General features: G+C 34.9%; 1 protein-coding gene across 3 annotated transcripts in view; it reads left to right on the top strand.

Annotated features, from left to right (window-relative positions):
- The first annotated feature begins 1,444 nt into the window (after positions 1–1,444).
- The window catches only part of Rilpl (Rab interacting lysosomal protein like), a 35,174-nt gene continuing 23,027 nt past the window's right edge, over positions 1,445–13,591 (top strand). For 2 of the 3 annotated variants that reach the window (XM_071591731.1, XM_071591733.1), the window contains exons 1-6: positions 1,445–2,139; positions 2,867–3,011; positions 5,216–5,358; positions 8,555–8,758; positions 12,960–13,126; positions 13,223–13,345. In XM_071591731.1, coding sequence (XP_071447832.1) covers positions 1,840–2,139; positions 2,867–3,011; positions 5,216–5,358; positions 8,555–8,758; positions 12,960–13,126; positions 13,223–13,345 — 1,082 coding nt within the window. In that variant the 5' untranslated portion in view covers positions 1,445–1,839. The remainder of the gene's footprint in view (positions 2,140–2,866; positions 3,012–5,215; positions 5,359–8,554; positions 8,759–12,959; positions 13,127–13,222; positions 13,346–13,591) is intronic. The other variant, XM_071591732.1, reaches the window with a different exon arrangement.

Here is a 13,591-nt window from a genome sequence, read left to right as displayed (position 1 = left end):
TTATGATATTACATATTATAATATATTTTCAACATGAGAGTAGAATATATCTGGTGACCTAAAATTATTGACTGTCAATTCATGGACACTTCCAATATTCCTTTCTTTCCGACACTTCCAAGTTCATCAACCCGACAGAATTCCACAACAGGGTGCTGGAAATGAGTAGCTAATGAATCGGTAGAGGCACCAAAGCAATAGACAACCACAACATATGCGCTCCATGAGTGTCACTCATGAGTGCCGGCCCCTGGGCAATTGTGAATAATTTGCTGTAGCTATTGCAAAACACGATTGGTTGCTGATGGCTGTTATAGAGGTTGTTTGCTTGGTGACCTCTCTTGCTCTTGAACAGTCAACGTGATTGATACACTCATTTGTTCAGCTGTTGGTCATGAACTAGAATACAATTAATATAGATAGTATCCTGAATTGTCTAATTCAGGATTACATAAACAATTGCCTTGCCAAAGGCAGCTGAGCAGCCAATGCTCTTTCTTACATGGTTTTTGACGTCACTATGAATCATTGATTATTATCAATGATTATTCCTCTCACTTGAAGAGATTACAATTTGTGGCTATGTTTGGAACTTAATTACTTTATGCAATGGAAAAGGAACTTCTTTATATATGGAATAAGTTGGTAGGTATGGTACAGTAAATAACAACAATATACATGTCACTTGGATCAAGATCTGGTGCAACAGCACTTCAGTGGAAACAAAAATGTATTACTCCCTTCCAAAATCTAAATCATCCACAGAATACATAAATGATAAAAGTGAAATATTTCTTGATGAAGCAAGAAATTTTACTGTTGATGGACAATGATTAAGTTGTGTAACTAGTCTAATATTTTATTATGTTCGTATCTTTCCCAGGAGAATTCTACACCTACATTTAGACCATATATGGTCTTTGGATAATAATTATTTCCTTAAAAGGTAAGGTTCCTAAAAGTACCTACATCTTTTCACACACTGCTGTTCAGTTACATCCCATCATTATTTTTTATAGGGATCAACCGGTTAAGGTAGGTTATCGATGGACACAACTACCAACTAAATATATTGTCTATAAGATACTACTTTTTGTAACCAAGAGAACCATTTTATTGGCGTAAGTGCATAGCCGCCGTTAATTTATTATGCATCGGTTTTTTGTGGTACTGATATGCAAGCATAAGGTGCCTTCTTTTCAACAATGTTTAGTAATTTATAAATATAATTTATTGCATTTTAGATGGACAATAGTGATTTGAACTTAATTTTAAATTAATATTCTAAATGAATATGGTTTTAAAGCTATGCAAGGGTAATAGATACGCGTCATTAATCATATTTTACGAAGGAATGGAATCTAGAATTAACGAAATGGGAGGGGTTACCGCTTCTTGTAGCGAAAATAGTTATCATTATACCCACACTTGGCAGCACCAACGCTAGAACCAGAGCTGATGACAAGTTCATAGGGAAAGCCTACTATCTCAAGAATGTTGTGAAAGACTGAAACATTAGGGAAATTATTGGGCAATAGTGATTTAAGATACGTCAAATATTGGAATGCGTTTATACTGATGTAATAAGCATATAATACAGTCTATGGGCGTTTCTCTTTTACCAGTGTAATTGATTGAATGAATTTATTGACAATCTTCGCCATCGGTTGTTGCGTCTAAATTGTGGGAGTAAACATTGGTAAATATGTTCATAGGTCTGGGAAGAACGTAGGTGGTCCTGGCTTCTTGAATAACTCTATCTGCCATTCTGCCCTGACTCATTCGTACGTGCTGCTGGTGTATAGGAAGTCATTAAGGGGATTTTTTTACGAATTCTTAATGCCGTTCCAATTGGATTACTATTCTGAAATGGAAGAATGTGATCAGGATGTATCAGTCGTGGATGTTTATGACATAGCCTCAGAGATTGGTAAAGAATTCGAAAAAATCATCGATACCCATGGAACAGAGGCCGTCACAAGTCTCATGCCGAAAGTAATCAACGCCCTTGAGCATTTGGAAAGACTGGCTACCAAGAATGACAGGGAAAATACTACTGTTCAAGAACTTCGTGCGAGAATCTCTCACCTGGAACATGACAAGATTGAGAAAGCTGAAGGGCGGCTGAGATTCGAAAAGGTGGGCGGTGGCATTGTTATTATGTAGTCATAGCAATATGCTATGTTATATCTTAAGAAATGAGTACCGACCATAGTTTAAATATAAAGATACCAAATCATTTACTCATGAGAACTAGATTATAGCTCTTTTTACTCATGATTTAGGCCTTATTAGCCTAATTATTCGATTTTATCGTTGTCTGAAATGGGTTGAAGTTAGCCTCATCATAGTTGAATTTATAGATTGATTAATTTGTTGTTCCAATTAAATTTCATAACATGAAACACAATTGAATTTGCAATTAGCATATTTTACTAGGTGTTCCTGCCCTTGATTTCAGATTTTGGTGTGTTAATTGCTGTAACTTTATGGTATAAATATACCTTGTCACTTAAAAACAGCTGTTTTAATTATGGAATTTATTTATTCCGATTGACTTATTAGCTTAAATCTAACTTCTAGAACGAAGGGTGCATCCAAAATTGCAGGATGGGCGTTCAATTGTTATAGCAAATATAACATCTTAATTCAGCTTCATCGTGCTATCATAATAGAGTTTCGATAGCCCTATGGTATCCACTCTATCCTAAGTTCCCTTGTTAAAGAAAAAGTTTTTGTTTTTTTGATTATTCGATACTACTGCTGTCTACGTGAGGAAAGTGCTAGGGAGTGGGAACCATTATGTTTTAAAAAAATGAATTATGCTTGATTATCCAACAATGAAGTGGCCAATTTTTTTGAGCAGGAACTGGAGCAGATAGAAGAGCACTGGAGGCAAGAATCAAGGGATCTACTGGCCATGGTATCTCGTCTTCAAGATGAAAATCGACGTCTTTCTTCTATCCTTGCAGAAAAGAATGGTATGGCGGGTGATGGTTCTGGTCCAGGAGGTGTGTGTATTCACTGCTCATTATTTTTTTATAATCGAAAGTTATTTTCTGTGGTGCCTAAATACTTAAGTATTTAGCATGAGCAGCAGCTTTAGTCTACAAAGAGGATTAAACTGATTGATTAGGTAACCACAGCTCAAAAAAACCATACAAAGCTTGGGGAAATTAGGAATTTAGTCATGGAATGTAGTAGTGAGGAAATTTAGCTGATATTTTGGTTTGTTAGGAATGACGAGCGGTCAATAATCATACTGAAAGTGGCAGTTAAGTAGCCAGTGAGCAGTGAGAAAATAATGCTCGTGTCGCTGCTCTAGAGTGCCTGAATACCTTTGCAATTCTTTTGGAAATTATTTATTCATAAGACATGGCCATTTTTTTAGCACTTCTGTAAATGATCATAAATCCAATTATTGAATGGAAGGTTAATGAAAGCTTGGGGGCTTTTCTGTAAATGATTTTATTGAACTTGATTCCACTGTTTGAGTTAAGTGATCAGTATCACAGATCAAGAATAGTAATTACCATGGGAATTGAGAAAAAAATTAGTCAATTGTAAAAAAAAGTTTTAATGCAAAGAACAAAAATATGTCAAAACTAAAATCTCAATACAAAACTAGCCTTTTCACAGTCTGCTCTTACTGAATGATTAAAGGTTCTGGAGTTAAACCATAAACCTAACCAGATGGTGAATGATTGTCTGGTAAATTTTCATGTTTTGCATGGTATATGTGAGGATCCTATGAAAATGTATTCTAATCGCGCAGAAGTCCTACCATTGAACTGCCCACATTTCAGGTTTCGATGAAAAGAGTTCCCAATATAGATGATACTTGATTCCTGAAATTTTATACAGCTAGTAACTGATATCTATAGATAGGAATATTGTTAAGGGGTAGAAATATTCAAACTAACTTGCATATTTGGAGAGTCAGTGCTCAAAAATCAGTAGAATTTGCTTAAGATTCCAAATAAATTTTGGTGAAGGATGATGAAAAGAGAAGCCCCAGTTCCTCATGCAAGTTGTGGCTCAGAATTAAAAGTATCCAAAAATGCAAAAAGGCTCTGCCATAGATTGTAATTAAATAGTTCACTTTCCAATATAATTTTTTGAAATATTTTTTAATAAATTTGCCTGATGCACAGAGAGCTTAAAAAATTTTGGTGACGTGTATCTACATAATTTCCCTAAATCCTCCAAAGATAGGCAATTTTAAATCTTACCAGACTAGTGCAATGCATGATTCCTTGGCATAAATCAATTTGGAATGTTTTTGTGGTGGTCGGAGATATTTATAAGTTAGTATGATTAGTAGAGTTATGGTAAATGTGTGATGCTCTTTTAGTTATCCCTTGACCAGTATGTGGGGGACAAAATTAATTTGTAGATTTAACTCCTTCGCTGCTGTTCTAATTCAACTGACAATTTACGTCTGTGACCCTAAATATAAAAAAAACTAATATATACGAAGTTTACTTCTCATCATTCTTGTTTGCCTAATGCAATGCTATCCTCAAGTGATATATAAGACATATCATTGGAATATTACCTGGGCTTTGTCAAAAGCTATTTAGAAATCATTAGCGGCATATTTTTTTGATGATCTCCAGATTTCTGTAGGGTACTATGAGTGCCCAAGACAGAAGGGAAGATTTGAGTTTTCTCACTTCCTTTCACTCCAGTTATTAAGGCACTAGTGATTTTATTATTTGGCCCTCATTTTTTTAAATGTAGATGCTTCGCAACCTTGAGTGCCCTTCTGGCTCTTTTATTTTTAAACCTTCAGCTCAAATATTGTTATAATGCATGCTTAGGCTTTTGAGTGAAAGAAGTTTATTTGAGTGGGCAGAAAAACTTCTTGCTCTGTTATCATATTAAGAGTCATTTTAAGCCCTTTCGTGCAGAAAAGGTTCTCAGACATCTTGTTATCCATTCTGACAACATGATTTGAGAATGGCTCCATTCGAAATTGAGTCTTTTGAGATAGACTTGATTAAGGTATAGGATATTTCAATGTTCAGTTGGGGCAAGAGATCATATTCCAGATGCCCTTAATGTATATACTTTTCATTCAATGTTGAATTTTTTATGCAAGCAGTTCACGTGATATAGAATGGTTGCTTTCTTATTAGGAAGTTATTAAGTGTTAGAAGTTGATGCCTTTGTATTTTTCTCTGATCTATTTTTTAATACTACCTATACTCAGGTGGTGGGGATGGTGTTGAAGGAGGAGGTGCATCCAGTGATTGGGAGATGTTATGCCGTCTTCGCCAGACGGTAGAGAGGCAGAGAGAGGCCATACGTGCAAGAGATAATGAGATACTGGCCAAGAATTCTGAACTTGAAGCTGTAAGTACTACTCTTTTCAGTGGTAGGATTCGAATATGTTCCTGATATTCAATGAATGAGTTTCTGTTTTATTGAAGTATTTTAGATTGTAGTTTGTGGCTTAGAATATACCATCTTATTATTGTTTGGAAATTCATTTTCAAATTGGATATTTTGGGCCATGGGGCTTACACATTGACTCCTTCCCAATTTTGGAAAGTTAGATTTTATTCGGTTTTAAATAAATAAATGGCTTTTTTTCTGGTTGAAATTGAGTCAAAACTTCAATTTATTCATGTTGTGACAAATGTTTTGTTTATAATTCTGTGACAAAATTATTTATATTTGCTCCTGATTAAAGAACTCATTTGAGGATTACATAGACTAGTGACAAACTTATAGTTGTTACTAATATCATTATGGCAACTTGTCTGGTAATGATGACTGAATGAAAACACTTGGCTGCTAAATATTGATTTATTACACAACCAGTTTCGATATAGTGCTTAATTTTCAGGTCATGATGGTTCATTATGTGCAGGTTCTACATCTCTCTCTATCTGCACTACACCATCTTCAGGTTCAAACTTGAAAATGATTTGGCTTGTTGAAACTGTCTTGTGTAATAAATTAATGTCTAGTGGAAAATTGTTATAATTTAGTCATTATGGTTTGAGGTTCACCATATCACAATTGTAACTATGCAATTTGTTGACTTCAAGGATTTTTCTCTGTTGCCATGATAGGTCCCAAAAAATTGCTATTCTTATGGCAAAAACAATACATCCCTTTATTTTCTTTAGACATAGGATGTACACTAGAGATATAGCATTCACAATTTGTAAAAAGTGTGCAATGTCCTATTCTGAAACCTGTATCAATCGACTGCCAAAGGTTCCACTGAAAAATGGTTGTTAACAGATGTAGCCATTTGGTGGAGGGAGACGTGATTGGATAGATGGTTTCAAATAACTACAATTGCAATTGAATAAATGTAGAAGTCATTCATGCCTTCTTATTTGCATGTCAAGGCACTCCCACATTGTCTTATCAACTTTGAAACACTTCAGCCGAAGAGATTTTCCAATCACATGAGGTACCTCTTTTTCTCCATAAGCACTGAAACAAAAACTTAGAATAAAACCTTCTTCTGTCAGTTTTCTGCCAATCCACTCCCGCTTTTTGTGTCATGGATAGAAATGGCAAAGTATGGGAGAAGAGTTAACAAATTTTCTGTATTGAAAACATGTTGTTTGTGGTTTTTGATAATTAGCAGAAATCACTCCATCCAGTCACAGCTCAGTATGTCACTTTCATTGCCAAAGTCGCTGCACAATTAGAGGAAGGCTGACAAAGTATGCCTTTTACAAAATTGGAAGCATGGAAAAGATAATTATCCCTCATAATTAAATTAAATCTTAAATTATGAGAAATTTTTAAACTGCAATGAGACCACTCAAAATTTGCAAAATTGATTTCCTTATAATTTTTGCCATGATCTTGTCATCATCATTCAATGGTTCAGGTCATCTTGCCATTCCTTCAAAATATCATGCCCATGTTTTCAAATTTGAATTATGAAAATAATAGAAATACTGTTTCAATATCTCTGATGTCAAAGCCCTGATGGGAATTTTAAATAACTTGCTGTCATAAAAATATGCTAAATATTTGCTAAGGATATGCCCCTTGTGAAATGGTCTTGGTCTAAGAAGTTCAGAAAAAATATTGAAAGCCTTTTCCATTACCAAAGAGAGTAAAATCCCATGAAGCATGCAGTTGTTGAGTAGGGGTATTATATTCATAGATTATATGGAAATCACTGTTGGACCAGCAAAGAAACTGAATGTTAAGAAGGGTGGGCACTTTATAGAAGTTCTGATTAAGGCTTGCTTCACATTATTGGTTAACTCAAGGACTTGCCCATAGTTTGTCAGGCTGTTTTTAACTCCATCAATTAAAACATGCTTACATTCACCATGATGTTGGTCTACCATAAGCATAAGGAAGAAATGCATGAAAATTTACAATTCACCAAAACAATGAAGGAAGAAGAACTAAGAAATTATGGGTAATGGGCCCATGACTTGAGTAAACTGGAAATTTGAGTTTTCAGGCATGGGGAATAATATTTTTAAATCTATCATTGAATATGTATGGACCTGTTATAGTCCCGAGTTTAGATTAAGCTTTGTTATATGGGTGGAGTGAAGCTTTGTTGTCGTTGATTTTTGAATAAATCAATAAAGCTTTAAATGAATTAAAACAAACAGATTCATTTACTAAAGTTAATTGGCATCTGCTAAACTTGCATGCATGCTGAATTCCAGGGTAGAACATTTGCATAATTGAGCTTCAATTTCCTGTACCATCTGTAGATAGAGGTGCCTGTTCCACTGTCAAAAGAGGATTAATGCTGATTACTGCCAGATAATCTCATTTCAGTGTACCAAACATCTAGATGTGTAAACATTTTGCATGGTGTAGAATCAATTCACTGCGTACATACATCACATTGAGCACATATGAACACTTAATATGAGACCGATATGGAATAAATGTTTTTGCATTATGTAGATTTCAAGGCCACCATAACCCATGATACATACATGTTGCTTATTAAGGAGGCAATTGCAGAATTAAAAAAAATGTAGAAAAAAGCTGTGTTGAAATGGGATGCTTTGGAGGCATGAGAACAATAGTTTCATGCTACACTTGCTTGTTCATCCTGCTGACACAGAAGAATGCAAAACGAGTGTGCACTTGACATGCTGCATCCAACATTATTTATCGATGGGCTATTTCTATTATTTATGAGACAGAAACTGAGATCAAACTCATATGCATGCAGATATGACAATCATCACTGGAAATGTTACTGAACAAATTTAGATTGTGGGAGTAAAAGTGTGTTTTTGCAGTTTTGTTCATTTTTATTGCAGAAGTAATTTTCTCAATGAATAATTGAAGCCATTGTATTGCAATAACTTTTCTTCAAAATTCATATTTTCATGGTTAAGCCAGTAATTAGATGACTAAGAATGAAGAACTATAAGGACAAAGTGTCTGATTTGATTAGTTCATTGGTCAATTATTAATCATTAAATTTGTTTGGAAAATCTTATTCCCCTGGTAATGATGTGTTAAAAAGATTGAAGGTTTTTTAAATGGCCATGTTAAGAACCATGTTATTCACTCTTGGCACAATTGCCTGCAGATTCAGGAGCAAGTAGAGAGGTTGAGCATGGTTGGTAGAGAGTTGAGGCGCAAGCACCATGGGGCACAGGCACAAGTAAGGGGTCTAGTAGATGAGAGAGCCGACTTCTTGGCGCAGCTGCAAGATCAACAGAGGGAGATTGGAAGGCTTCGGCAACGTCTTGGCATAGCCCAGAAGGAAAATGAAGATCTCTCAGAGTCATTGGTGAGTTGTCATTTTTGTGGTAATTGCACAGATATTGATTTTGTTATTGGCTGAAATAAGAATTATGTATGGCATAAACTTACAGGTGGGTTCAAGTACATTGAAATATTGTCATCCTAAGGAAGCACTTGATACATTTAGCATTTCAATGAAGTGAAAAATCACCATCATTGAAGGAAACTCAGTTTAATTTGATAATATATGTTAAAATGTTAAGGCAATATAAAGATGTGATTTCATACAAATTTTTTAGTGGTGTTTTAGATTGAAAGAGTGGATATCAGGATTTCTCTGAAACATCACTATCAGAAGATGCCAGGAGAAAAAAATTCCAAATTTCCCTTCTTCCAAAGTGAAATGTAGTCTTTAGTACTATCTTGGAAACAATTTATGTTAATCCTGAAGATGATGCCACACATCAAAATCTGAGTTTGGCTCAAACTATTGTCTTTACTTTTATTGATGTGAACTCGACTTCATATGTAGTTTTGCTGGTTATCAGTAAGTCTAACCAATTGGGATTTAGGTATATAAATAAATGATTATGCAAAATGGCGGATCAGATAGACTGCAAAAAGTTAAGTTACACATGAAATTGTCTTTTTTTTATCTATTATTCTATTCAACATTGAAGTTTTGTATCTCAGTTTATTTTATCGTGCTAAATGGTACTCCGACTTGATATCTAATCCTTTCATCAACATTCATGAGATATCTTAGTGCCAAGTGGGGAAATTGGCCACTGGGGGATGGGTGTCTTGTAATTAATTGGTTAAGGTACCATTTGGTTAGGGTACACCCTGAGTGGCTGATACGTAACCTCATGTAGCACCCAAATTCCATGATGACATGATTAAAGTGGGCCTTGAACTGTCAGCAGAACTAAGTCCTGTTTCCAGTGTAAACCTTATAAGATTTTTAATATTTTTCAATATTTTAAATACTTTGTTTGTATATATATCTCATATTTCTCCTGGGTAACATTCAAATGTTTGTACAAGTTTGGTGGAGACTAACTTTGTTTATATAACCATAAACCATGAACACAGTAATCAACCCGAAGGTTGGTTTAGTAGGTGATAGTAGAGTTCACCCAGTATTAAGCCCTATACGGTGTTTGAAATTCACACATCAGGGTAGGGGGGCCAGTTCCTTTCCCTGTGCCCGTTATGGTTTCCCAGGAAGATTTAGTACCTGAAAAATCACATAGCTTGGGTGGAGCTGTAAGCACCCAGAGACTTGCCCTGGAATCGAACCCGGGACCCTCCGATCAGTAGTCCTACGCTCTACCCCCTGGACTACCACGACCCACTTTGTTTATATATATATAAATTTATTAATTGAAGAAAATGAGAAAAAGAAAGGCACTCAAAGCAGTACATAGGAAAAATTTTTGACATTAATAGGCCAATGTAGTTGGATATAAACTGGGGTTGATTAAAGGTTGAGATGACTAAGGTTCAAGATAGCTAGGAATTGAGGTAGAAAAAATATTTAGATTGAAGGTGAAAAAGGCAGTTGAAGTGTATGACATACCTGCAGAAGTATATTAAGGTTAGAAAAAATGGAGTATCTTGACTCATTTATATAATTTATGGGGATTGAGTCAGTAGATGTTGCACACTCAATTTTTTAATCCATCCCAAAAATAGGATTTATGCGAACTATGCAGACCATGTGGCTATGGTAACATTATAGGTTATCAAAAGAAAATTGGACCACCTGAGCGGTTATTCAGTTTGAAATAAGTTTTAGATTTAGGATTGAGAAGATATGTGAAGAAACTACAGGGCAAGTTAACAAAATAAGCCCATTGAACACAGTCCAGATACCTTTGTATGCATAGTGAATTATGGAGAGCATTTGTCAGAGTTCAGTGGAAATGCCGATTATAATATTTCAGAATATAGAAATAGATGGGTGGGATAATTATTTTATTCAAATTCTCAGCATGAATCAGATTTTGCGAGAAAGACCAGCAGATCAAGGATGGAAAGCGATCAGAGTTTTATGGAAATGGCAGCAAATTATGTGCCAGGGAACTAGTCTAAAGCCTGTTGGGGTAATTAGTGGTTGATCAATTAATTTCTCTGCTGTAATTCCTGAACTTCTGGACTACTGTTGCATATAATTGGCTGTTATGTACAGTGAACACTCAAATTCACTTACCCAAAATTTGCATTATGTTCAAGTTTAGCTAATTTTTTTATAGTATGGGCTGGTCTTTATATAGATAAATATAATTTTGAGGAAATTCATATTAATGTTTCTGAACCCAGAATTGTAATGAAATCCAACTACCTCACAGATATATGAGCCACTTTTTATTGATTTTTTTCCTAGATTTAACTGCACATATGTAACTATGCCCATATGTAACTGTAAGTATTTATATTTTTGCTATCCCTATGTGTTCATTCAAACTTATTTTTGACATTAAATTTTCTGATAATTTGTACAAAAATCACAACTGATCTTAAGAGAATTTCTATGACAATGTAATGATGTGAGCTATACAGAATGTTGTGATTTTGTTTCTCCAACATGAGTATTTATAAAAAAATGAATTAAGGTACACTATGGCAGTTGACTCATGTTAGTCAGCACATTGATATTGATTCATATTGCTTTGAAAAAGTCAAAATGAAATTTATTTATTTTTAAAAATTTTTATTTTGCATTAGTCCAAAACAGCACTTCGACCTTTACATCGGACTTTGAACATTGATGTAACAATTTGACAATTACTTACACCCAAGCCCTAGGTGGAGGAAAAACCACCTAGGTGGGAATCGAACCCACAACCTCTGGGTTGCAGACAAGGACGTTACCCCGCCACCACTGGGGCCAGAAAACATAAAAAAATCTAGCAATTTTGCTGAAGCAAGAGCTTCTGTAAGAAGTAGACTAGTGTATAGGAAACTTGCTAGGTAGTTAAATATTCACACTTTAAATTAGCACCATAGAATATTATTCTCCAAGCAGTCACTAGGAACACCATTTCTCACATTATGTTGCTGTTTCCTCAGGCTTACTAAGTAAGTAGGCAGTTAGTCTTTAAATAGTGATTGTGATCTCGTACGAGTAGGTCCTCATAATGTATTGCATTGAAGGCAACAATGAATAAGTAACTCATCTTTGTTCTTTCTTTTAGGATTCAATGAGATTGGAATGTATCAATGGATAGTTTGTATTTTTGGTGGTAAAAAACATAACACGGTGTACCTGTATTTATAGTATCCAGTTTCATCTAAATTTAATATAGGTCTCTTATTTTTATGAGGGATGTTGTACTTAAAAATTTCCTGTGAGAGGACTTTTTCATTTAATGTTTACTGCACCCTCTTACATTTTCAAGTTATGTTTAAATTATATCTTTTATTTTAATTATATGAGATCATCATTGGTCATTCTATCATAAGATTCAACCAGACTGCAGCCCTCCATCTTACCCTATCTGGTACTAATTGGCTTACTTCCTTGTATTTTTTGCAATGTACTTCCTTCTTTATTTGTCCCATGTATATGTCCCTTAGCCTTCCTTTTCAGATTTTTCCCTCTATTTTTCCTTCAATGATACGAGTTGTGCCTCTGGGTGTGGCCAATTGATCTGGTTCTTCTTTTCTCTATGGTGTTCAATAAGGTCTGTTCTTCGTCTATTCTTCTGTATGCTTCTTCATTTCTTATTTTATCCATCCATTTTATCTTAAGCATCTTCCTCCAGCACCAGGTTTTAAAGGCCTCTGGTCTTTTCTGGTCTACTTTTCCAATGCTCCATGCTTCTGGTCCATAGAGTGCCATGCTGCACACGAATTTTTTCACGTATTGTTCCCTCATCTGTAGTTCCATCTCCTTTGAACACATCAGTTGTCTTTGCATTGTGAATGCTCTCTTAGCTTGGGCTATTCTTTGCTTGATGTCTGTAGTACTTCTTATACATATGAGGCACTTAAAGTACATAAGAGATATTAAACATGAAAATACACTTACATCATCATTTATTTGCCTACTACAATATGAAATATTTTTTTCCTGCTCTCCTAAAAAATTCATGGTGTCACTTTATATTAGGAGGTAATAAAATTAAACTTGCATTCTTTTGGTTAAACTATTACTTTTGGTATGAATCCTTAATAATTATGCCTCTCTTGGGTTCCACTGTGTGTGAAATGATTTTGCAAGAGTTTAAAAATACTTTTAGGACCAACAGCCCTCATATGTGGAGAGGTACCATCCGGATGATCCCGAGAGGCCCAGGTTTACCACAGCTGAGCTGAAGGAAATATTGCATGAGCGCAATGAGCTTAAAGCTCGAGTAAGTGACTTGGAAGATGAGTTGGAAACATATCGCCCAAAGCCAAAACCTGAGTAAGTTGTAACTTTGTAACCCTCTCATAGGCAGACAAGTTGAGGCTCATACACAGTTGTTTTTTCATTTTGTCAATTTTTTCAATTTCGTGTCAGAGAGGAAACTTCAGAAGATAAGGCAGACGACAAGGCAGAGGAAGACGCCCCAGTTCAAGGTCCTCTACCATTTGAGCCAGATGATGCTCCTTGGAAGAAGTCAGATTCTGGAATTCGTAAATTGTGAGTTATTAGTAGTGTTAGAGGATGAAATAAATGAATAAAAAATAAATAGAGGATGATAGTAAATGAATAAGAATTACTTTCTCATTATGTGTACCTAACAAGCAACATTTTCTCCAGAATTTAGGCAGACAGAAATCTAGATCATATTTTGAGGTGTATAATCATTAGGCTTCATTGGAAATGATATAAAAAATTTTATGTGCATAGTTTCTTCTGAATGTTTGACATTGAAGTGTTGTTTTA

Source organism: Hetaerina americana, unplaced genomic scaffold, assembly GCF_022747635.1.
Source record: "Hetaerina americana unplaced genomic scaffold, ioHetAmer1.1.p SCAF_5, whole genome shotgun sequence".
Classification (NCBI taxonomy): domain Eukaryota; kingdom Metazoa; phylum Arthropoda; class Insecta; order Odonata; family Calopterygidae; genus Hetaerina; species Hetaerina americana.
This window is presented reverse-complemented; position numbering and strand designations above follow the sequence as displayed.